Source organism: Antennarius striatus, chromosome 5, assembly GCF_040054535.1.
Source record: "Antennarius striatus isolate MH-2024 chromosome 5, ASM4005453v1, whole genome shotgun sequence".
In the NCBI taxonomy this organism is placed as follows: Eukaryota; Metazoa; Chordata; class Actinopteri; order Lophiiformes; family Antennariidae; genus Antennarius; species Antennarius striatus.
Genome location: NC_090780.1, coordinates 2,859,015 through 2,884,066, shown reverse-complemented (window position 1 = coordinate 2,884,066; position 25,052 = coordinate 2,859,015). Strand labels below are relative to the sequence as shown.

Below are 25,052 nucleotides of genomic sequence, written 5' to 3'. Positions count from 1 at the left end.
TTATAAGGGAAGACATTTTCTTTTCTGACAGACATTAGGTATCATTCTTTAACACTATTACAGATACTTTATTGAACTTTTTTTTTGCCATTCAAACGGGAGTAAATAATTTCCAGAGCATTTTAGTGATTCAAACAGTAGTTAATAAGTAAGTAAGTAAATGGGTAAGTAAATACACAGTGGCCAATTTTTCAGCCCTATATCCAATTCCTGATTTGTTCATGTAATCTTTGTGAGCAGATGAAGAAATTGTAATTTTCATAAAACTCCATGAATAGCTGTTTTGTTGATCCGAAGTTTTGTTTTGTCGCTGTTGACACCTATTACATTACTTTGAAAAACTCTAACCGGAAGTAGCTGACCTGGTTCTGGCTAGCGGAGGTCTGAGCTGATGGCAGACAGCGATCTGTCAACAATCTAGCAAGTTCAAGAGAAGCTTCAACCTGTCGTCCCCTTCACCGTCTGCTTCTTATAGGTAGGAACAACCGGCCTTTTACTGAATAACGTGTGAATTTATGCGACTGATCGATCGAAGCTGGACAGGGAGCCGGGTGTTGTTAGCTAAGCTAATCCTTGGCGTTCAGGTCGGCGGCTAACAAAGTTGCTCCTGGAGGTAGAACTTCCAGTTTCTATTAATAGTTCACTTCAAAAGTATGCAAAATCCGGTAAACAACACGCCTCAATAAAAACACGATCGAACCCTTCAGTCTAGCCCTGGCTGTTGTGCTGACAGTAAATCTCTTGGCTAGCCCGTTGCTAACCTGACAGATAATTATATTAGCTTCTACATAATCTTATGCTATAATGTTGTAATTAGCTTGAAGCCCGTTGTATCTACGATTTCGACCAATTCACGCATCATCTCTTCTGTTAAAACAAATATTGAATTATGATCAAATGAAGAATCACGTACTTCAGATATGAGTGAATGTCTGTTGTACGTAAAAAAGGTTTAACGATGTTTTGTTTTTTGTTTTTTTTTAACCTTAATGGAAGGTGCACAATGTTTTCTTGAAGTATGTAAGATTATGTCTTGGGTGTCGTGTATTCCTGAATATTTACTATATTTTAGCTGTAAAATAGATCAATTTCACAATGTTATCTGTTTCACATTAAAGTAGGTCTCTTGATGTATACAGGTGTCAAAACGATCATGTCAGGGTGAAATGAAATACAATGAAGACTACAGTTTGATTCATGCTAAAATCAGGTCACATGTAAAGTAAATATAGAGTAATACAGTAAAGTAAACTCATGTGAAATATTTTAAAGAGGAAACTATTCAGGTAAACCTGGCATCAATGCCACTTTTACATATCTCCACACTATTGAAAGTGTCGTACATGGAGCTCATTTCCAATGTTCTGTTGTCCACTGCTTGTAGCAACCCGATACCTTCATCACCTCTTATATGCTGTCTTATATGTTGTTGGTTACCGTGTCTCTCTATCATCGCTTACAGTCGTTGCAGGTCTTTTCACTGTAGCCAGAAGTGTGTGTCAGTGTTATGGACGAGCCATGAAGGCCCAATTGCAAGTAACAGGTGAGTTACTGTGTTTATGGAGTAAAGATAGAAAATAAGTTGTAATGTTCAGTCCTGTTTCATTCATAGTAAGGGTGTTAGAGATGATGGGTGGTTGTTTTTAGGTAGGAAAAATGTCTACGAAAAATTTGGAAGTACAGTATATGTTGTTGCATATTCATATGTTTATATTCTCAGCCGGTAGAAGTATCCTTACCAAATACAGCTTTTGACAGTCTGATCAAACCATTAGAAAGTTTATTGAAATTCAATTTCTTTCTGATGATGTATTTTTCTTCATAGTTCTTTCAGCCAAGCTGAAGGAAAACAAAAAGAACTGGTTTGGTCCCAGTCCCTACGTGGAGGTAGCCGTGGATGGCCAGTCCAAGAGGACTGAGAAGTGCAACAACACACACAGTCCCAAATGGAAGCAGGCGCTTACAGTGTGAGTAGAGCTGATGTCTGTAAGAGGGCATACAGGTCAAGAAAGAAGTGGTGCCTATAATTGAGTGTCGTTCTGGTTGATTAAAGATCATTTTAATGAAGGTTATTCTCCATAAATTGAGGCTCTTAAATCTGTATTTTAGTGTTATGGAATAAATGTTATCTTTCAAAGAGACATTTCAGAACTATACCTATGTCCGGGGATGTAGCTCAGTGTTAGAGCACCTGCTTTGCATGGTGCGCTGGGTTTGATCCCCGGCATCTGCAACCCTATGGTGGCACAAGCCAGTGTAGGCCGGTCCTAAGCCTGGATAAATACAGAGGGTTGAGGCAGGAAAGGCATCCAGTGTAAAAACCTTCGCCAAACAGTATGGGTTCATCCAAAATGGGGGAAAAGGATGACACGCTGTGGCGACCCCTAACTGGCAGCTGAAAGGAGGTTTAACTGTGTCTGGTGGTCATTTCTACAGTGGAAATGAGGAATTAAAAAAATCCAGTATCGATTCAAAACATTTTGAAAAAATGCTTTTACTTGTACTCGTACTGATTCTCACCAATTTCCCTGCAAAATGTCGAGAGGTGGAGGAAAATCGGAGGAGTATGAAAACAAAAATATGAAGGATAGTCTAGACTTGGATGGTCTCTTCTGTGGAAGAATTAAAGAGTGAGTTGAAGAGTGACTTTGATTAAGAAAAACTGGAGGAAAAGCTAAAACCGGTACTAGACTGTATGGGAAAAAATGAAGGACGACATGAAGAAAATGCAGAAAGAAACAGATGAAGAAGACTGAAGAATGGTCGTCCTAGAACATGGACAACAAAGAATGGATGAATTGGAGCAAAGTATTCGTATCAATGATGTGATCATCACCGGCTAAAAATCAGGCCGAGGAATTACACATAATGCTGTGGCCAGAGGAGAGGGAACTGAGCACATCGCTGACTCTGAGACCGAGGAGCAACAAGGGAGTTTCTCAATGGGGGGATCTGGAGATAACTATTGATCCGGACCAGATTGAAACATGTTACCCATTACCATCTGGAGGTAGGAGACCACCTGCCGAGCTGATAATATTCCAGAATCGTAAACACAAAATTGTTCTTCTGAAACAAGGCTTCAAACTGGAAGGAAAAAATGTCCACATTAATGAGAATCTTACTAAAAAGAATGCTGATGTCACTAAAAAAGCCCGACAAATGAAGAAGAATGGACTGATCGACAACACCTGGACCAACAACTGCAGGATCTTCATCAGAACAAAGGTGCTTTCTCCGGACCAGATGAAAACAATGGTGATCAGGAGTGCAGAGGAGTCGGTGAAATACGAGCAATAAAGACAAACAAGAATTGTTACCACACCAGAGATCAGTACAACAGAATCACTTCCATAGTGGGAGCTCTACACCAATTCTGGACCCACCGAGGATTCCACAGAACAGTTGAAAAACGATTCAACATCATCGATGTCAGAAACATGGATTAATGAACAAAAAAAACATGGATTTCTGCTTGTTAATACTGTATCTGTCGATGATATAATGGAATGTGAAACTGTTAAAGTGTAACAAACTGGTTAATTCTTGGATAAACACTGTCTGTCTGCTGAGGGAGGTTAATATGACAGTGTTGAGAACACTGACAAAGTCAACTTCTTTTGACTATCTTGTTGCTCCTAGGAAGAACGTAAACATGGTTCTGCTCTAGGATATATCTGGGGAAAAGGATAAGAGTATGAACGTCTGTCAAAATTCAATGTATGAACTGATAGGAAACGTGTGTATAAACGTCTGCCTTTTATTTTCCAAATGTTGTTGATGTTGTAAAATGTGATGAAGGTGTGAAGTCTGTTATATTACTTTGTTCAGAAAAATAAATAAAATAAATAAATACTTCTGTGGTAAAGGAGCCAAATCCTCGCAATGAAGGAATTAAAATGCAAATATTGAATTTAACGTAAGGTTGATTAATAATAACATTAATTGCTCTTTAAAAAAAAATGAAAGACGTGTGTTGAGATAAGGAGCCGGAGACTTCAGCCCTGGGTGTCAGGAGCAGAATCAAAAATTGACTTTGGTTTTATCTGAGGTGATGATCTTGCTATGAATTCTTTCTCAGTCATAATTTCTCTGGTATTGAGTTGAACCTTTATTGTCTCCCACAGAATCGTGACTCCATTCAGCAAGCTAATCTTTCGTGTTTGGAGCCACCAGACGCTGAAAGCAGACATCCTGTTAGGAATGGCATCAGTGGAGATCAGGGAGACCCTTAAAGCGAACGACTTGAAACGTGAGTTTATGCGAAAGGACTTTTATGTCTCCGCCTTTTACGACACCTGCATTTTGAGTCTTCATAATGTATGTCAATATGGCCTTATGTGCAGATAGAGGCCCTTTTGCCATTGATGGCTATGGATTTTCTGACGTAAAGTTATTCTCATCTTGTCATAGCACATATCTATAGCAGTTATTTTATATTAAAAATGTTTGATGCCCACGAAACAGAAGGTGGAACTGGAATGCCCCGCTGAGTCCGTGTTGCAGGTTTTTTTTAGGACGGAGCACCCGTATAAAGACTTAACTATAGTAAAATTATCTATAATAACATTATATTCCCTTTGTAATCTCATTTACAACACGTCATCCTCCCTGTCACTGCAGACACACTGCACACTTGATGTGCTGAAGTGCTCATCTGTCTGTTTATTTAAAAGATGGTTTTTATAAGCCTCGAAACAAACGTTCATTCTTCTCACAAGGTTTTCTTTTCCCTGGGAGTCTCATGACTGCCTGCTTGTGTTTACGACCAAATACAACAGCTCTTCTTCTGCTTTTATCAGCGTGTCTGTATTTACTGCTCCACTTTCATTTGTCAGAACTGAACAAGCTCTAAAAAACTTCCCAGTGTCCCCTTGAGTCCAAAGATGTTCCTCTCAACCTTTAACTTGATTTGAGTCAGGGCTGCAGTTCTCAATTATTGCTATAGTTATTGACTATTTTTTGATTATTACAATAACTAATCAAATAACAATAAGTTATATCCAAAATGTTCACAAATTCAAACTTTATACTGAATGAGAAATTAACAGCAATATCCTAACATGAACCACAGATTGTCCATAGTTGCCAATGCGTAGCTTCAGCAGGTTTAAAGTAAATCATTTGTGTCACATTAAATTCAGTCTTTGCGTTCATGCAGCACTAATTGTCAGATATTTCAAGCAAAATTTAACAGAAAACAAAAGCAGCTCGCAGCAAATATAAAATAACATTTTCATTTAATCAGAACCACATTTAGTAAACAAAAGAACACATCATTGTAACTGGATATGTGTGGGAAAAAAACATTTGTTTATCTTTTCAAAGTAAATTTAAAAAAACCCGTAACTGTATTAATAATTGTTCCACACCCAAGCAGGATAACTTTTAGTTTTTATAGCTCCATCCGTCCAAAGACTCACACTCTGCCTGTGTGACAGAGGTGAGAGTCAGCTTCAACCCAGAGGAACATTCAGACTCATCTGAACTTCAGCCCAAGACAAAAAAACAATGATCCTCAGAGAATATTTTATACTCATGAGTTTAAAGTTAAGCTTGTGATGAAAGTGAATCCATCTGGAGTAAACAAACCACAGCAGAGCCAGGAAGACTTGGCATAAATGAGACAAAAATCCACTCACGTCTAGAAAATTCTGAAATAAAACAACACCTCATTAATCTGTCAGGACAATGATAAAAGTCAGTCCACGTCTGCGTGAGAAGGAATAGGAATAATAGATAACAATGTCAATGTCTGTATTCACTTTGAGTAGCAGTGATGGGTCGGTGTCAGTGTGTGGTCAATTTGCTTTGACATGTTTTTTTCTTGTTAATTCTTTCCACCTACATGACGCTGCGTTCTGGGCCTTTCCCCAGTGTGTGAGGTGGTGCAGACGCTGCAGCTGTGCTCCGACAGAGACCCCAGGGACGTGGTGGGGGACCTGTCAGTCTGCCTGGACGGCATGCAGGTCGACCCCGAGACCTTCGCCTCAGCAGAGAGAGAACACAGTAAGCAGCTAGTCAAACACAAGCCTGCTGTCTTTACCCATTTTATATGTAAATCAAGAACATAAAGTCAATGTTAGCTGGTAGCGGCTGAGGAAGTTAAGTCAAGGCCTAGTTGTTCTGTTGCAGTAATATTCCAGATTGGGTTTTTTTTGCATAAATTATGTCCTTTTTCTGTCTGTCGTTCTAGCTACTGTTTCAAATGGAAATGCGAGACAAAACGGAGACTCTGGCAACAGGTTTGGTTACTTTTCATTTAATGATGTCTGTGTAGGTTCTCAGTTATCCAGGTCATGGTTATCCAAAGTTGTTTGAGTAAATCCACTTGACTTTAAGAACGTTTTTTTTAAAGACGTTTCAAATCTCATCCAAGAGGCTTTTTTAGTTTAGAAACTTTCTTCAGTTAAACAACTTTGGACTTTAATTTAAAGGCCTATGTGTGCTATTTTGATAATTTTTTTTGGTTTGGTACGACAAAAGCTGAACTCTTGAAGTTTGCGCGTGTGTAAAATACAAATTAAATATATGTACAATAAATGTTTTCGATCCCCAGGTCAAGCAGAGACACGTCTCCTTCCAGTGATTCTGAGGAGTGGGTCATCGTACCAAACGGTCACGCTGTCAGCGGCATGGATTCTCCCTCCCGATCTCCAAGAGCCACAAACGCTTCACGATCTCGCCGAGCAGCTCAGCCCCCACCGCCGACACCTCGCAGACCAGCCCCCTCACCAAGTAGGAAGAGCAGGAGATGTTGAAAGATTTAACGTACAATTTGTACCCATTCGTGTGCATTTGCAGTGCTGCTAACTCAGGTTTCCCTCTCATCTCTCCTCCTCAGCTTCTTCCAGCAGCTCCTCCCCCAGTGAGCTGAGTGAGGGTCCAGCTTCTGACGGCTCCTCTCAGGCTAGTGGGGGTTCAAATCAGCCGGAGGATTCAGCCGCACCCACAGGAGCCGCTTCCTTACAGACAGGAGGTGGTCCTAAACCAGGAACCTCCTCCTCAGCAGCTGTTGTCACGACAACACCCAGAATCACACCCATGACCAACGGCCCCTTACCACCGGGGTAAAAGACCAAAGTTGAATTAGTGCAATATTGACATTTTGGTGTTGATGCATTAAATGTAAATGTATATACTTTATTAATCCCAGTAGGGATATTATTAGCACACTTTAGATCAGTGGTCCCCAACCCCCGGCCGCGGACCGGTACCGGGCCGTAGGTCATTTGGTACCAAGCAGCACAGGATGAAAAAATGATTTGCATTACTACCATTTTATTTATTTCGTCTGAAAGATGTTTTATTTGGAAAATTACCCGATTCTCTGTTACATCCGTCTACGTCAGTGGTCACCAACCACCGGGTCGTGACCCGGTCCCTGGTCGCGGGACATTAGGTACTTGGCAGCAAAGAATGTTTAACTTTAAAATATTATTGATTACTGGTCTAAAGATATCTTATTTTGAAAAGTGACTTCTGTGCGGAATGACGCGAAAATATTGCCTTAGAAGAAACGGGTCCGTGGTGCAAAAAAGGTTGGGGACCACTGCTCTAGATCACACTATTCAGGGTTTGGGAAGTGTCTTCATTGTGTATTTGTGTTTTTTCCCGACAGGTGGGAGCAGAGGGTGGACCAGAATGGACGAGTGTATTATGTGGATCACATTGAGAAAAGGACAACCTGGGACAGACCGGAACCTCTGCCTACAGGGTGATCAGTCATCTCCTCTTTTTATGCTACAAATGCTAGCAGCAGACCTCTTTTTATGCTAATGAGATCTGTGCAGTTGCAATCCTATAACTTAATCTCGGAGTGGCACATCATTCTCGTTTCGGTCCCACTCCTTATTTAAACGTGTGAGAGACCAGATTTAAACAGTTCATCTCTGTGTTAATTGTAGCCCTTTGACTCATCTGATACATCCCCATGCTGCTGTTTTTCCATAGGTGGGAGCGCAGGGTGGACCCCATGGGTAGGGTCTACTATGTGGACCACATAACGCGAACGACGACGTGGCAACGCCCGACGCAGGAGTCGGTGCGTAACTACGAGGAGTGGCAGCACCAGCGCAGCCAGCTGCAGGGAGCCATGCAGCAGTTCAACCAGAGATTCATTTACGGGGTGAGAGCAGTGGAATTCACGGCACACGGAGGGCAGAATCTGTCCACGTGGGTGTGTTTACTTTCAAATGTCTTGCCTGTAAAGGCCAGTGTGTGTGTGAACACTTACAGTAGGTTATAGGATTCCCCTTCATGTCAGGAGAAGTCACAAACTTGAAGTGTGGAGTTTTCATGTTCTCGCTCGGAACTTGTACTACTGCTCTGCTGCTCTGCTACAGTTTGTCCGTATATGAAGTTTAATAATAATGTCACAAAAAAAAAAGGCCTTCGTCTTATTTGACCGTCAGATTTTGTAGAGCCTTTATTGCAATTGCTTCTGATCCCAGTCCAAAATGGCCACATCTGGCACTTTGTTAGCCATGCAACTGACAGATGGGGAGAAATGAAACACCCATCAGTATCAGAGATGAGACGGCTCTCTCTTCTGGATGTATTTGAACTATACTGGGATTGTTTTATTTATTTTTTTGGTCCCCAAAGTGTGTTTTTTCTGTAAGACCCCTTTAACACGTGTCTCTGTCTCTGTCTCAGCTCCAGGACCAGTTGGCAGTCACAGCTAATAAAGAGTTTGACCCGCTGGGACCTTTGCCACATGGCTGGGGTAACCCTCACTGGGCTTACAGTTTCATTCTTAGAAACATTTTTACATTGGTGTGGCATTCGTGGAAGTGAATTCCGACTGAATCGTATCTTAAAACTTTTTTTTTTTGCTTTATTTTCCATGTCAGAGAAAAGAACTGACACCAATGGCAGAGTGTATTTTGTTCATCACCCAACTCGGACGACACAGTGGGAGGACCCCAGGACGCAAGGGTCAGTGTGTGTGTGTGTTTATGTGTGTGTCACGTAATGTAAATCTTTACAAATTTTTATACTGAATATATATAATTTTGAAGAGGCTTTAATGGGTGTTGATGACTGTCTGAGCAAAATACTTCAAGAGATACTTTGCTTAATTCTTAAATTTAATACAATATTAAATTAAATTAGACTTACCTTAGACACCCACGTATATTTATTACCAATGATTTGCTATGATATTATTTGTAATCCATCAAATGTTAACTATATTTTCTAAGACAGCAAATCACTTGTCCAGAGTCGGGAGTAACACTTCGGAGTAAGAAAAAAAAACATATAGAAAAACAACATATCTGAGTATATTGTCCTGTTTTTCAACTTGATGTTTATCTTGCCCCGTAAGTGAATTCACAAATTTCAGTTTGGTATCTGTCCCTGTTCTGTTTTTCAAGAGAAGAATTAGAGAACTAAACATCCTTAATTATCTTCATCATTAATCCTACATTTTTCTCTTAACACAAAACTCCCAGTTTCACTTGCAACATAAACTGTGTTCATCTATGTCTAAAACAAGGTGCTTGATGCATTTTTCTGTCCAGGCTTCTGAATGATAAGCCCCTCCCTGAGGGCTGGGAGATGAGGTTCACTGTGGATGGAATCCCGTACTTTGTCGATCACAACCGGCGAACCACGACTTACATCGACCCACGCACGGGGAAATCATCACTGTGAGAATTTATTCTTTTCAATCCATGAATTTTGATTGAAGGCTATTATAAATAATGTGTTATTCGTAACAGTGTCCATGCCGAATGATCATTGAAAATGCTTTGTATTCCATAGTGAGAATGGCCCACAGATCACATATGTCAGGGACTTTAAAGCCAAGGTGCAATACTTCAGGTTCTGGTGTCAGGTATGTGCTGCACAACAGGAGTTTTATTTCCCTAATGATAAATGAGTTTTTATTTTGGTGCTGCTCATCCTTGACTCCTAACTTCATGTTCCATGAAATGTCTTTTCTGTTTTCAGCAACTGTCTATGCCTCAGCACATTAAAATCACCGTCTCCCGGAAGACGTTGTTCGAAGACTCGTTCCAGCAGGTGATCATTCGAAACCAGCTGTCTGTCTGGTGGCCAGTTGTTCTCCTGTTGAAATCTGAGGTGTGGATTTTTTTTTAAAAATTCTGTCTGCATTCAAAGATCATGAGCTTCCACCCGCAAGACCTGAGACGGAGGCTGTGGATCATTTTCCCAGGAGAGGAAGGCTTGGACTATGGAGGTGTGGCCAGGTAATGTCAGTTCATGTCACTACATGTTATGCGCCTCATAAAAAATGTGGTACAGCCGCTCCGCCTTAACTGATAATTATTGTCTGTCATTGTTTTCAGGGAATGGTTCTTCTTGCTCTCTCATGAAGTTCTGAACCCCATGTACTGTTTGTTCGAGTACGCTGGCAAAGACAACTACTGCCTGCAGATTAACCCCGCCTCCTACATCAACCCCGATCACCTCAAGTACTTCAAGTTCATCGGACGCTTCATCGCCATGGTGATGGCGCTGTTTGTTAACACGCTTCCTCAGCATCAGTGTTTAACAAGAAGGTGGAGGATTATTATAAACAGGAGATAAAGAATTAAACATGAATTTTTCTCTTCCAGGCCCTATTCCACGGCAAATTCATCGACACGGGGTTTTCCCTCCCTTTCTACAAGCGTATTCTGAATAAACCTTTGGCTCTCAAAGACTTGGAGTCCATAGATCCAGAGTTTTATAACTCACTCATCTGGATCAAGTAAGTCTGGCTTCACAAACCTCATTGTTGCTTTGTCTTTTGTGTTTTAGCCCATACAGTCTTTAAACAGCATTATGATTTGGGTTATTGGTTTAAAGCGTTAGTTATAATAGTGTGTATGTAACGTATGTAGCAGAGGTGTGGTCTACATTTTCCTGGTGACACGGGATTTTTGTTTATTTGCTTTGTCATTTGGTGTTTTTTCAATGCTTCTTGGAGATTTTTCTATGACAGCCGGTATTTCACTGTTTTATGAAATTATTTTCTTCATGTGTGCTGTCATCAATTATTTTCCTAAAACTAAAATAGAAAAATTAGAAAAAATTAGAAGGACACCACCATGTATTGAAATAAAAATTTAAGGACCTTGTTTCATTCAATTTAATTCAGATTCATTTCTATCTCTGTACAATTCCCCATGTAAATGGTCGAGTTCTTTTCTTTTATCTCTCAAAAAGTAGTGACTGCTACAAGTAAACGTTGTGTTCCAGACCCTCATGCAGATAAATCTATGGTTTAATCCAAACGGAGACTTTCTCAGTCGACGTGAATGCTGGCACTGTTATTTTCGATGTGTTAATAATGATAATGACTCTCTGGCCTACAGGGATAATAACATAGAAGAATGTGGTCTGGAGATGTTCTTCTCAGTTGACAAGGAGATTCTGGGGGAGGTCACGACCCACGAGCTGAAGCCAGATGGAGGGAACATCCAAGTCACCGAGGAGAATAAAGAGGAATACATCAGGTACAGCTGCATCATCCGCTGCTCTTCATCCTCCGTCTCCCTCCGAACACCACATTCACATTCAAATGTATTCTAATGTAGTTTTAATGAAGCAGTAACAACAATAGTGTAAGATGCTGTTTCAAAATTCCAAAATACTAAGCAATATGTATGCATGAATACGTAACATTTAAAATTTGGTGTTTATATTTCATATATTATTTCCACCCTCATTTCTTTGTAGGTTGGTGGCAGAGTGGAGACTGTCCAGAGGAGTGGAGGAGCAGACTCAAGCGTTTTTCGAGGGCTTCAATGAAGTTCTGCCCCAGCAGTACCTCCAGTACTTTGATGCTAAAGAATTAGAGGTGCTTTCATCAGAAGACCTGTTTTTTTTTCTACTATATTAGAACAGGAACACTTGGAGGAGAACAGTGGTTATTCTCTCGGAACAAATCATTCTCAGTCAAACCCTGACTGTGCTTCTCATGTGAAGGTGATGCTGTGCGGGATGCAGGAGATAGACCTGGTGGACTGGCAGCGGAACACAATCTACAGGCATTACGCTCGCAGTAGCAAACAGATCCTGTGGTTTTGGCAGGTTGGTTCTTACATTTGTGCTACACTGTTCTGGCAAGCTTCAAAAACAGAATCCTGTTTGTATTTCATCTCTTCTCATTTGCGGCGGTCACTCAACAAATAGAAAAACTTTATTTATCCCTAAATGAGGAAATTCCACATTCACTTAACCTTTTATAGTATAAATTGTCAAGCAGTATGAGTCCTGGGGTCCAAAGACTTCAAATCTAGGAGTTTAGAATCCTATGTATCATTCTCTGTCTGGATCCGCTCAGTGTTTTTACCAGAATGATCTGTTGACAGTTCGTGAAGGAGATGGACAACGAGAAGAGGATGAGACTGCTGCAGTTCGTCACAGGAACCTGCCGTCTTCCTGTCGGCGGCTTCGCTGATCTGATGGGTATGCAAAACACAGTCACACATACAGTATGTAAATATATCGGACAACGCAACCAGATTTGAATGTTTGATGTCTTATTCATATTCCTGCTTATTTTTTATTTAAAATGCAGGAAGTAATGGTCCACAAAAGTTCTGCATTGAGAAAGTGGGTAAAGAGAACTGGCTTCCACGAAGTCACACATGGTAAGAGGAGTTATTCTGCTTTATAATTTAGTTTCTGAAGGTTCACAACAAAACTCTCAGTTGTTTCTAAGCGATCCAATAACCAGCCTTTGTTTGATGTTTGTGTTGAATATTTCACTAACAGTCATAATTATAGTTTTATTATATTATTATCTTATATTATTTAGCTTTTGTACATCGAGTAATATTTTAAAGAGTTTATTCAGAATTTAATGCAGATCTGTCAAAGCAGCATGTTTTACTTCTATCTTTCCAGAGGAGCAGCATCGCTGTTTCTTCAGTTTTACATGAAACACAATATACATTTTCCTATTTCTGATGTCCGTCTCTTTTTTTCCCCACGTAGCTTTAATCGATTGGACCTCCCTCCATACAAGAGCTACGAGCAGCTGAAGGAGAAGCTGATGTTCGCTATAGAAGAGACTGAAGGTTTTGGACAGGAGTAACAGGAGATGGTGAAGCTTGCCTTGAAGATGCCGTATCCATTTCACACGAGCACTTTTCAGTGGACTCTACTTGGAGCCAGGAGCTGCTTAAACAGTATATTGAACTTGTATCTTTGTTTTTCTGTGGCATCACCATGTTAGTAACTGTGCTTTCATTACGTTCATTTGTCCCTTGATGGACGTATGAATCCTGATCAGACTCCTTTGACTTTGCACCTATGGGACTTCATTGACCCCGCCCATCCGACCACCAGGTGAGGGGGGTAGAAGAGGAACCTTTCTCTGCCCATCATGTCGGGACTCACTGTGTGTTGCTGATGTTTGATCGCATACATCTGAGTCTGTTAAAAAAATAACCGTTTAAGAGCCTCCTGGTTGGGTCTATGCACTATAATAATTTGAGAAAAAACCAAGTTTGTGCATTTTCACTTAAACTTAAAAGCTTCATATCTAATAGCAGCATCAGAGACACATATGCAGTTTAATGGGATTATACATACACGTACTTTATAGCTTTGGGTCTTTAATTAACTCGTATTCTGCATTTGTTGAAACTTTGGATGGATTGTTAAACATTTTTTTAAAGCTGACAGGAACATGTCCTGCAGCACATTGGAGACAACTTTCTTAAAATCAACCCTGTGAAGGAAATTTCTCTCATTCTCAAATATTGATCTCTTAAAATTTTACTGCATTTTAAATTTAAATGAGTTGGCACACTAACAATGAGAAGGTTGTGACCATTTTAAAGAAGATTGTATTTTTATGTGCAATAGTTTTGTAGAGAACTTTTTTTTTTGCTAGTGATAGTTTCATTTCACTTCAACAGTTTCATTTTATGACTCTTTATTAAGTTTAAACATTAATAATGATTTCAGTTCTTGACATTAAGTCAGCAACAGCTGCATATTTGCAGGTTTTCCCTGACGATACGGTAAAAGCTGGTTTGGTTGTGATTTAGTTTGACAGACTTTGCCCTCCCCAGATAGTCTGCTGTTTTTAATGTCAGCAGTTCTGACCATGATTGGTCGCTTCCTTTATGGGTCTGGGGGACTGAAAAGTCTTGTATTGATTTTTATGAACTTTATAAATGAAGTGGGAGTAATAGCCTTTAGGTGTAATAGAAAAGAATGATTTGTTGAATTATAAATTATTCCCCCTGGAAGACTTTGGTAGATGTCTAGAGTGACATTTTATTCAGATTGCTAGCAGAGGTAATAATTGTGTTTGGTGACTAATACAGTTGATGTAAATATACATGAAAAGTAGATATCAGTTTAACACCCAAACAGCGTAGCCCCTTGTGTCGCAGGTAGAATTTAATGATTCAGAGTTAAATTAATGAAATAGAAAGCAGCCCTAGTTTTATAGGGTGTACTCAGATTTGTACAGCAGTAGTGTTTGTCTCACTAACACCAAACTTAATGTGTCTTTGAGTATCAGAGGATCACTTCAAGGAAACAATTATAGAATTTACCAAAGGATTATAACTGATTATTTTTGATAAATATTTGACTTAAAAGTCTTAAGTCAGCCAGTATAATCACTAAATTGTTACACGTTACTCACCTGTTTTCACCTCTAAGATGTTAGCTGCATCTTATTGTCTTTAAAGGTAACAGTGAGGTACTGTTGAAATAAAATGACAGGATTAGCTTCTTCATTTTAAATAGAAATCTAAACATTTAAATCAGTAAATTTACGTTGTTAGTAACTAATATCTGTGTAAGGCAGTGAGTTGTAAACTAGTTATTTTATTGTGTGTCTCAGAGGACAAAAAAAAAATCATAACTACATATTCAGTTTCAGCAAATTCCCTTTAATTTGCCAGTAAAAAAAGAAAGGAATAAAAAATATGAAGTTCTGTTGTATTGACCACATGGCTGTGTGTCATCAGTTCATCATGTTGATACCAGTTGTTCTCTACGGTGTAAGCACTCCCTCTCTGACACCAGAGGTGTCATTTCTTTCACTCGAAGTAACTCCTCACTTCTACTCAATGCTGACAGATATTTTACTTTTGCCCTCACTAGCAGTAATGCAATACACACGCCACATCTGCAAGTCTGTTGCTACCAAGTGATTATTGTAAAAAGAAGACGGTGATGCAAAAGGTTTTGTGTTTAAAATGTTGACTGTTTTAACAGGTCTATAATATAGCACCTTGACACTGACTTAACCACTTTGTTTAATCCCTGCTGCGCTCCAGGGACTTCAATGTATAGAAATATGCAAGCTTGTGTTAGCTGTACTGATTGCAATGTAAATCATGTTGATAGTGTAATCACTGTTTTGGGGGGGAGGTCTAATTTTTTTTTTTTTTTTGATAAATTGAATTCAGTGGTAAAATACTATTTATTTGGAGAATTGGTTTCATGTAACAATGGACTGGATTGATTGAGAAAAAAAATTAAAATGATTAAAACACTGGACTTTCTGGGTACTTTCGAAATATTAATAATTATAAAAACTTAAACATTTGTTCACTATTAAGGAGTTTTACTTTGCATGTTTATGCGCAACAAACAAGGGAGCATAATTTGTTAATCGACTCCTTTCAAAATAAAGGGATTGAAATGATAATGTATTAATATTGTAGTTTCTGCTCCCCTATAGAAAAAATGTGGCTAAAATAAGTAATGCCACATTTTATAACAGTCATCTGATTTTTTATTTAAAATACATTTCATCAGTTTAATGCATGGGGTGCATTAAACATTATGCATTAAATCGGAGGGGGTAATGAGATAGACGCTTAAATCTTCAAATACGTTATGAATATACACTGTATTTTTATTTATTTTTCTGCTTGTGTCTGATTGGGTTCCCTCTGCATCCTGTTACCGAAACAAGCAGCAATGAATCAGTGACTAATTTACCTCACTATTGCATGGATGTCATTGTGATTATGTTTTTCTTTTATGTGACACTATGATAAACCTGCGTGCATAGTAGCGTGGGGTTGAGAAAAAACAACACAAGTCTTGCAATATTTTAAAAAAAAAAAAAGGTAGGGGAAAAATCCTTTCAGAGCAAACGTTTAATGGATTACTCCTTGCCACATCCTCGACAAAGTTGCATCCATGTGTTTTAGTGTATGAATCCACTACCAAATCAAAATAAAGTGAATAGAAAATCCTGAATGCAACTCCTAATGAGTGGAATCTTCACCTCACGCCACAAATAAGCGTCTTAAAATTGTAAAAACAAAAACAAACAAACAAACAAAAAAACCCACTTTTATATATTTCTTTCTATTAAGCCCACATTTTATTTGCCATCATTCATAGAAGCACATATTTTAAAATTACGCGAAATGTACGAAATTAATCCGAGCTACATTTATGTAGGAACTAAAACTTTTTTCCCAAGTCTTCACTACGGAGGGTTTTGCCTGTAACACACCATGCCGGTTTGTGTGTGCGTGTGTGTGTAACATGCATTTAAGTCCTGTCGTCAACCGAAAGTCATGGCAGCTCCTGATCTGATAAAAACTCTTCTTTACACCGTCAACAGTCTTCTGCAGCAAGAGAAATACAAAGCTGCTTTAGCAGTGTTGAAAGGATTCAGAAATGGCGCCGTGTGAGTAGAAATAATAAATAAAATTCAACTCATTAAATTAATAATTATTTACTCTTCCTGTTAGCTGGTGGCTAACAGGCTAATCAGCTGTGGTTGGCAGTGGTCGCTAATTATACTGCTAGGAGCCTTTGTGGTCTAGAAAGTCAAGAAGTAGTATGAAAAAGACTTTTGTTTCATTTTATCGTACTAGAAATATTTGATATTTAATTGTTTGCATTTCCAGACATTACTTTGACTTTTTGTGGGGGTTTTTTTTAGGTATGGGGCTAAAATCAGAGCACCACATGCCCTGGTGATGACCTTTCTATTCAGAAGTGGCAGGTAGGAATTTACACTTCAGTTTTTAAGTTACTGTGTTCCTTTAATTGTCTTCCATGATGCTGAAGTCTGATCTTTTTTTTTTCCCCCTCTCCTAGTTTGAAGGACAAGCTTAATGCCATTCTGAGGGCAACTTACACCCACTCTCGCAATCTGGCCTGCTTTGTGTTCACCTACAAAGGGCTGCGAGCCTTGCAGGAGAGGCTGCAGGGACAGAGTTTCCAGTCTCACTCGTTTCTAGCTGCCTGTGTCGGAGGATGGTTGGTGTTTGGAGATAACAACAATATCAATAGTCAGGTCAGCATCACGTCGCCACATTTTTTTTGTGCACGTTTAAGAGGTCAATCTAATAGTTTCTAAAGTATTGTGTTCATTTCACTAAAACACTTTGCTCTTCTCTAGATCAACATGTACTTGCTGTCCAGGATCCTGTTTGCAATGTCTAGACTACTTGTTGAAAAAGGATTCGTCCCCCAGCCTAAACACGACCCTTTCCCACTGTTCGCCACTCTGGTGTGGGGCATTGTGTTATGGCTGTTTGAATATTACCCTCACACCCTCCAGCCGTCCTTACAGTCTTCAATGAACTACCTCTACCATGACAGTAATGTGTGGCATGACATCTCAGACTTCCTAGTTTATAATAAACCAAGGACTTCTACTCAAAAATAAAACATTAGTTGTTTGCACTTTGGACCTAATAGTAATTAAAGTAATAGAATTATAATTTATTTATAAGTATTGATTTTTCAAATATTATTGAATGTTTCTAATATTTTTTTTAATTACTGCTTGATTACAGTTTACACTTTCAATGTTTTGAAAATGTTTTATGATATATGGCATGTGTTTTCTTTTTTTGTAGCACCTTTTCAAAATGTTTTACTTCCAACTTCTCTCCATATAAACCATCGTATTGCATCTCAAGTATAAATTCTTCATGATTCTATGAGGGTTGCTATATGACTTTACTTTCCAGTAGTATGTCCTACACCTGCAATAGAATCAAAACCCAAACAACGTTCAATATAAAACAGTCAGAAATGCTGTTATCTGCTGTGAATCTGTGGTTATGGAGAAACACGCACCATTTGCACCAATATCTTATTGATTTTTTTTTAGCTTAAATGGGAGCAGTTACCCTGCTGGTCTATTGTTTATCTTCTGTACAGCAGTATGAAGTATATGAGGAAATAAAATATAGTACAGTTTTTAATGCAAGAATACCCTATGGTTTTTGTGTCATGTGTAGGTAAGAATGAGAGAAGTGAGAGTTTCTCTACGCTGCTACAAGTTTCTTTGAGTCATTGTGCTCTATTCTGAAAACAAAAGAAAAGTAAGTGTGTCATTATATCATCAAATAAATTTTGTTTCAGACTGATGTGGGTCCTGTTTTACCCTTTCTGTAAAGGCTGCAGACATTTTTACAATTCAGTATGCTAAATAAAGCTGTAACTCATTAGTATAACAAATATGTATGGATGCATGTGTGGTTATACTGTATATATATATATATATATATATATATATATACAGTATATAAAAATCATAATGTGAATCTTGACACGTCCCTTTGTGAATCACAACCTTTCAACCTTTCGTGACAAATCATGACAATAACACCTGTTACCTATTAACCCGTTTACATGTGAAATGGTCCAAACATAAGAAGATTGGTGGCTTACTCTAATTCATATGTGTTACCGGTACATAAATGTAAAAAAAAACAATTGTCCTTGTGTTATAATTATTTATTTTCGGAATCACAATGTACATTTATTGTTCATTTACATTTCAACCTTAACAGGCCAAATATCGTCTAGCTCTGGCCACTGATTTGTGCCACTGTTGTGACCTGATGAGAGAGAAAATGTAACTTATCACATTAAAAAGTCATCGCAACGTGAATAGAGACAGGAGAATAGGTACAAATCTGAAGATTGTATAAATTATTTTAATCTAGTCCTTGCATATGACACAACAGTTAACTTGTGATGTGGAGACACTGTGTCGCCACAACATTCCCTTGTCATGACATCAGGTAAACATCCACCCCCCCACCCCCACCCCCGTCATCACAAACTGATGACTGTACCAATTGAGTTTGACTTTCACCAGTGTGAACAGCATGGAAACACTACTACTTATGACCTGCCCTCCTCTGGGGCAGGATTAAATGCCCTTGTATGTGACTGTGAAACCTGCCTTCAGTGGGTCAAAGGGCTTTCTGTGTATGTGTGTGTTCATTTCATTGTACATGATGTGCAAGCATGATTTGATTCATGCTTTTAAAACTTTTAAATTTTTGCTCTGTAGATTTTATGATTTAAATTTGATCAAGACAATGTTTTTCCAATACAATGTTTTTTTTACCATGTTATACAATATATACTATTATATTTATATGTTAGATTCTGGCCCCAACTTTTCTGAGACACCATTCACCACTTTGTGAAATAAACCAATACTGTATATGAATAAGAACCAGTGGGACCAACGTGCAAAATGTAAGCAAAACTCAAATTTAGAAATCAGTTGCAAAAGAATTCAGAAAAAAAAAAAAAAATTTTCCCATAAACTACTGAAGAGGATGAGGTAAAATATTAACTGTTGTTTAACTTAGAGAAAATGTAAAAAAAAAAAAAAAAAGGAAAAAAAAAGAAAGAAGCCTTTGGATTTATAGTGTCCCAACACTTTTGGAATTTTTATAATAACATTGAATATGAAGGAAATCAGTTATCTGTTTCTTAATATTAAGAGATATTTTGGGATTCTTGGGAAGCAGCCGTGTGCTAAAGAGTAGTACAGAAATAAAAACATGCTGTGGAATCACTATTTCTGCAAACTTGTTTTGCTGTCCATGCCTTTGTTCGCAGCTTGTTGCATGTTTTCACACCCGTTAACGTAGTTTTCTCCAATTTGAAGTGGGTGAGTCTCATTACTCATGTAATGAGGCTTAAAATTTAGAACATACTGAACTAGCTGGCACAACGTTTTTTTAGTTTTTGTTTTGCTTGGGCCTTAGCAACAATCGAGAAAAACTGGTCCACTTTCTAATCACCTACCTCATGTGAAATGCTTTCTGAGGGCGGGGCAAAGCCTTAAATATGTCGAATGGGTAACGATAGAAACATTAGTCACTGCAGCGAGAAAGGAATCCTAACAGATGGAAGGTGAGACTTTATCTTCAGAAATTCAAACCCTGTTCTCTGCTTATTTTCTTTTGTTTTTGAACATTGCATATAAGATCCATTTTAAATGTAATTGTTGAATGCTTTTTTTTATTTTAATGTAATACTTATTGTAATACTTACTTGCAGATTTCAGTATAAAAAATGTCAGTTTGGAAAAAAATGAAAGCCTGGAGAAACACAGGACGGAGTCCTTCAGCCACTCCAAAACCACGGTGGTCCGAAGAGGAGCCCCGTTCAAAGTCTGTCTTCAACTGGGTGGTCGACCCTTCAATCCCAAAACGGACTCTCTGAGGATCAAAGTTATGCTAGGTTGTCCAGATTTTTATTTAATCATATCTTATTTGTGTAAGAGCAGACATTTATAAGCAAAAAGATCTGTCTATTTCTAAGTTCTTCGGCTGACTGCCTACCCCTCTCTCCTCCTCAGGCCGCCTCTTTGTGATGATGCCAGTCACTTTCTCCAAGAAGGTTTCCTCCTCTAAATGGAAAGCCTATATGGTCCCAGAGCAGGTGGACCTCCAGAACCCCTCCATATTCATTACCTCTCCTGCCTCTGCCTCTGTGGGCTGCTATCGATTTCAGCTGTGTGTGTTCACTCACAGCAGAAGAAAGAGGACCTGTGCCTCTGGCAAATTCATTCTCCTCTGCAACCCCTGGTGTCCTGGTGAGTGGGCTGCAGCAGCTCTTTATCATAGCGAATGCTTGGCACCAGCCTGAACTATTTATGGTGTGCCTGGTGAGATGTATTTTAATTCATAGACACGTGAGGATGTATTCAAATTCAAGGTTTATTTTTCTACAGAGGACACAGTGTTTATTCCCTTTGAGGACCAGAGAGAGGAGTTTGTCCTGAATGATTCTGGACTGCTGTTTATGGGGACATCTATGAATTTAGTGTCAAGACCATGGTCCTTTGATCAGGTATGAAATCAATGATCTGTATATCCAATTTTTAGAAGTTGATTACAGCGGAGTGCTCTGTTGTAGGTAAATGAATGACTGAATGAATGAATGAATGAATGAATGAATGAATGAATGAATGAGTACGTAAGTAAGTAAATAAATAAACATAAGAAGTAGGAGATAAATTAGGAGAAAAGTTTACTATTTAAAGGCTTTAGTAGAGTTTTTAGAGCTTTAGAGTTTTTAACCCCAGACTTCAACCTGCCTTTGGCGACACGGTGCTTTAGCGTTTAGCACTTTAGCCTCTCAGCAAAAAGGTCATGGGTTTGATCTGAGTGGTTTTCTTTTGGATTCTCTGTTTTAACTTTTACCATCAAAAATAATAAGTTTTTAGGTTCGGCTGGCCTAGGTTGTAAAATGGTAGCATGTTCAGGATTCTCATATACCTGTGAGCGAGTTAGCATTTCTCTATTAAAATGGACTTCAGATGTCATTGTCACTTTTAATTCTCTAATTTCTGTCTCTCTACCTGTGAAGTATGAGTCTGGTGTTCTGGAGACATGTCTGAATCTGCTCCAAATCAGCCCTCAGCACCAAAAGAACAGAAAAATGGACTATCTGAATCGAAACAACCCGGTCTACATCAGCAGGGTCGTCTCTGCTATGGTGAGTCAGCAAACAGCCTGTGATAAAAAAACAATGCATGTGAACCTCAAATAGAACCAAACCTGTAGTTATTGCTGAACGCTGGTCAACAGTTTCCTTTATGATCTCTCTGTGATGCTTCAGATCAACAGTGAGGACGACCGCGGTGTGTTGAAAGGGAAGTGGTCTGGTGACTTTAAACAAGGGGTTAATCCCTCCTCGTGGACTGGGAGTGGGGAGATCCTGAACCAGTGGGCCCAGACGGGTTACAGCCCAGTCAAGTACGGACAGTGTTGGGTGTTTGCAGCCGTCATGTGTACAGGTAATTGTGACAAGACAGTCCAAGCTGTCAACGCTTCAACACGCAGTGCTTTGTCTGCAACAGGAACATTTTGATCATTTGTTTTAGAAACACAACCGTCGCGTTTCCATCAGCGTGCAAACATCTTGGTGTTTTTATGTCATTCTCAGTCATGAGAGTTCTTGGCATTCCGTGTCGTGTTGTGACAAACTTCAACTCAGCTCACGACACCAACGGCAACCTCGTGATCGAGGAGTTCTACACTGAAACTGGACAGAAGCTGAGCTGCAGCAAAGACAGCATATGGTTAGTGAATATTTCTAAATATATAAAACGTTTACAGGTCAATCGGTTGGAGACGAAGGGAAAAGCCCATGAACGTGTTGTGATGTCTTCTTATATCTCAATAAAACAGGAACTTCCATGTGTGGGTGGAGTGCTGGATGACTCGCAGCGATCTGGGCTCTGGAATGGATGGCTGGCAGGTTCTGGACCCAACCCCTCAGGAGAGGAGTGGAGGTGTGTGACAAACTTTTTCTTCTCCTTCTTGAGAAAGTCACACTTCTTTTAGTTGTCTCTGAATTAAAAATTTCTAAACATTACTCTAACTTTTCAATCTTTTTTCCATCTCAGGAGTGTTCTGTTGCGGCCCAGCTCCGGTCAAAGCCATCAAGAATCGCTGGATCAACTTGTTTTATGACATCCCGTTTGTGTACGCTGAGGTGAACGCTGATGTCCATTCGATCGTTGTGAGCGAGGGTCGGGTGGTCAGTCACACCAAAGACACAGAGAACGTGGGGTCCTTCATCTGCACAAAAGCTGTCGGGTTCCCCAGAACCCAGAACATCACCGGAGACTACAAAAACATCCAAAGTATGAATCAAACCGTTGAAGACAACCATTAAAACGTTTAATATGCAATCTAAGGCATTCTTAATTACTCACAGATCTTTTTTACGCAGGTCCGGCGTCAACTTTGAGATCAACAACTTCAACGTCATCAGAAAACTCAACCTTAAGAAGAAGTAATTTTAAATACATTAACCAGGCTTGCAAAATAAAATCCAACACGTGTTTTCAAGCCTGAATTTTGTTCGTTCATTCAGACAGTAGGCCCCAGGGCGTGACAGCCTTCCTGACGCTGGATAAGTATCCCGTTGCCGGGGAGCCCGTCTGCTTCACTGTGAAGATCATCAACACGGAAAGAGTCGCAAAGATGATGAAGGTTCACATCAACGCCCAGGTGAAAGAGTACAACCACAGCCCGACAGACACCTTCTTGGAAACCCACGGCGTGATACAGCTGGAGCCACAGGAAGGTAGCTTCTCCTTTCATTCACCCACACACTCAAAATAATAATTTAAAAAAACAACTCTAAAGGATGCTGAGGTTTAATCTGCTCCTTCTGTCTCTCCAGTCAAGATTATTCATCAGCAGATCCTCCCGGTTCAGTACGAGGATGTGGTTGGAGATGACCTGATCAACCTTGCTGTGGTCCTGGAGGACATGTCCACTCAGGAGAGAGTGTTAGCTACGGAAGAGTTCAATATCCCCAGCCCACAGCTCATCATACAGGTGATAATCTGGGATAATCTGAATTTTATTTTTTTTTAAAAAATCTTCTAGGGATTAGGAAAGTGAGAGTTGGGGTTTTTGCTCTTTAAGTGGACGATGATGACATTAAACAATAATTCAAGAGTTTATTTGTTCCAGTTGGAGAACACAAGTGGGATGCATTGGAATTTTTTCCTGTAATCAAAGCAAATTAAAGCAGGAATAAAAACACACACTTCTCTTTCAGATTACAGATGAAGATTCCATCACCTATAAAAAAAAACACACAGCCACCGTGACCTTCACCAACCCATACTCACACCCGGTGAGCGGTGTGCTGACTGTAGCCGGGGCCGGGCTGATCCACAGCAAGGTTCACTTCAGGTAACCATGACGATCTCCATCGTTTCTCAACAAACATGTCTTCATTGAATGTTTCACATCATCTGCATCTCAGCGGTTGATGCCTTTCATGACTAACTAACTTTTACGTCTCGTGTCTTCCTGCAGGATGCCCCCCCTTAGTCCAGGTGGAAGAGCGGAGCAGAAAATCACATTCAAACCCAGCATGGTGGGAAGAAAGATGCTGCAGGCCGCTTTGTCGCTCGCACACATCAATTCAACTATCAGAGGCTTCAAGATGGTCCTGGTCAGCAGAGCTTGAATCCTCTTGGGTTTTTTTCTTCATGTTGCTCAGATGTGACACTTGAGCCAATCAGCTGCACTTCTGTTATCAGTGATTTTATCTCTGGAACCTCCTTTTTTATTTATGTTGGATAAACCAACAGCAGTCAGAACATGTAAACCAAGTGGCAGGGACACACACTGGAGAAACTTTCAAATTCCTGCTACTTACCGTCTGTATTTATTTATTTATTTTTAACTGTGATGTAAAACTTTTAATGTAAATATATTTATTTGACTATTTATTAAAATAATGTTTGAAAATGTGTGAAAGTTTACATTTCTGCCTGAAAATCAGTCATTAGTTCAATATTAAAAGTTGCAACAAGTTATTTTAATTATTTTGGTTTTTACTTGAATAATAATTCTTCTTGTCAAATATATGCATATGTTATACGATTACACAACTATATTTTGTCATAACTTGTCTTGTCGTCTTCTGGATGTTCCCAGAACACAACTTTGCGTTAGCTGTAACAAACTGAACTTATTTCGGCACTTACAAAAATGTTCAGAAAGTTTCAACTTAAGTGTTTTTTTCTCACTGGTTTCTTCATTCCAGAGAGAAAAAGGCAGTGACGACAATGTGTTTTGTCTATTTTTCCAGTTGTTAATGTATTTTTTTAGTATCTCTAAGCTAGTAACACACTTCGGTCGTCCGTGTTTGGCGTTCTATAGAAATAAATATGACCTTTAATTAATTGCATCTCACATAGGACTTGTGGCCTTCTGGTTCCATTTCTGCCCAGAGGATGGAGACATTTTCAAAAGAAAAAAATGGAGATGAATGATCTGAAACGTCTTGACAATACA

The 25,052-nt window shown here is 39.2% G+C and overlaps 3 protein-coding genes across 3 annotated transcripts; all 3 read left to right on the top strand.

The window, feature by feature from the left end:
* The first annotated feature begins 355 nt into the window (after positions 1–355).
* On the top strand, positions 356–15,483 carry itcha (itchy E3 ubiquitin protein ligase a). The gene is made up of 24 exons (XM_068315484.1): positions 356–475; positions 1,463–1,543; positions 1,826–1,967; positions 4,128–4,252; positions 5,878–6,009; positions 6,197–6,245; positions 6,560–6,738; positions 6,845–7,070; positions 7,622–7,717; positions 7,954–8,128; positions 8,659–8,728; positions 8,856–8,940; positions 9,528–9,656; positions 9,772–9,844; positions 9,961–10,032; positions 10,132–10,220; positions 10,320–10,479; positions 10,590–10,723; positions 11,331–11,471; positions 11,695–11,815; positions 11,944–12,048; positions 12,330–12,426; positions 12,539–12,611; positions 12,958–15,483. Exons 2-24 carry the CDS (start codon positions 1,519–1,521, stop codon positions 13,055–13,057), a joined length of 2,598 nt encoding a protein of 865 aa, XP_068171585.1. The 5' UTR covers positions 356–475; positions 1,463–1,518; the 3' UTR covers positions 13,058–15,483.
* A 1,029-nt stretch (positions 15,484–16,512) lies between these two features.
* On the top strand, positions 16,513–18,302 carry pxmp4 (peroxisomal membrane protein 4). The gene is made up of 4 exons (XM_068316030.1): positions 16,513–16,639; positions 16,898–16,960; positions 17,056–17,254; positions 17,360–18,302. The coding sequence occupies exons 1-4, from the start codon at positions 16,527–16,529 to the stop codon at positions 17,627–17,629; spliced, it is 645 nt and encodes a 214-aa protein (XP_068172131.1). The 5' UTR covers positions 16,513–16,526; the 3' UTR covers positions 17,630–18,302.
* A 1,780-nt stretch (positions 18,303–20,082) lies between these two features.
* Positions 20,083–24,512, top strand: tgm5l (transglutaminase 5, like). The gene is made up of 14 exons (XM_068315439.1): positions 20,083–20,130; positions 20,278–20,460; positions 20,579–20,815; positions 20,954–21,072; positions 21,592–21,720; positions 21,844–22,021; positions 22,171–22,306; positions 22,416–22,519; positions 22,634–22,873; positions 22,963–23,025; positions 23,107–23,319; positions 23,419–23,576; positions 23,803–23,939; positions 24,066–24,512. Exons 1-14 carry the CDS (start codon positions 20,124–20,126, stop codon positions 24,217–24,219), a joined length of 2,058 nt encoding a protein of 685 aa, XP_068171540.1. The 5' UTR covers positions 20,083–20,123; the 3' UTR covers positions 24,220–24,512.
* Positions 24,513–25,052: the final 540 nt, after the last annotated feature.

Excerpts from the sequence above, each read along its gene's own strand:
- tgm5l (XM_068315439.1), top strand. Across the intron at positions 21,073-21,591 it reads GACCATGGTCCTTTGATCAG|TATGAGTCTGGTGTTCTGGA; the intron begins GTATGAAATCAA and ends CTACCTGTGAAG. Across the intron at positions 23,577-23,802 it reads GCCCACAGCTCATCATACAG|ATTACAGATGAAGATTCCAT; the intron begins GTGATAATCTGG and ends CTTCTCTTTCAG.
- pxmp4 (XM_068316030.1), top strand. The coding sequence starts at position 16,527 with ATGGCAGCTCCTGATCTGATAAAAACTCTTCTTTACACCGTCAACAGT. Across the intron at positions 16,961-17,055 it reads TTTCTATTCAGAAGTGGCAG|TTTGAAGGACAAGCTTAATG; the intron begins GTAGGAATTTAC and ends CCCCTCTCCTAG. Across the intron at positions 17,255-17,359 it reads ACAACAATATCAATAGTCAG|ATCAACATGTACTTGCTGTC; the intron begins GTCAGCATCACG and ends GCTCTTCTCTAG.
- itcha (XM_068315484.1), top strand. The coding sequence starts at position 1,519 with ATGAAGGCCCAATTGCAAGTAACAG. Across the intron at positions 1,968-4,127 it reads TGGAAGCAGGCGCTTACAGT|AATCGTGACTCCATTCAGCA; the intron begins GTGAGTAGAGCT and ends TGTCTCCCACAG. Across the intron at positions 11,472-11,694 it reads AATAAAGAGGAATACATCAG|GTTGGTGGCAGAGTGGAGAC; the intron begins GTACAGCTGCAT and ends ATTTCTTTGTAG.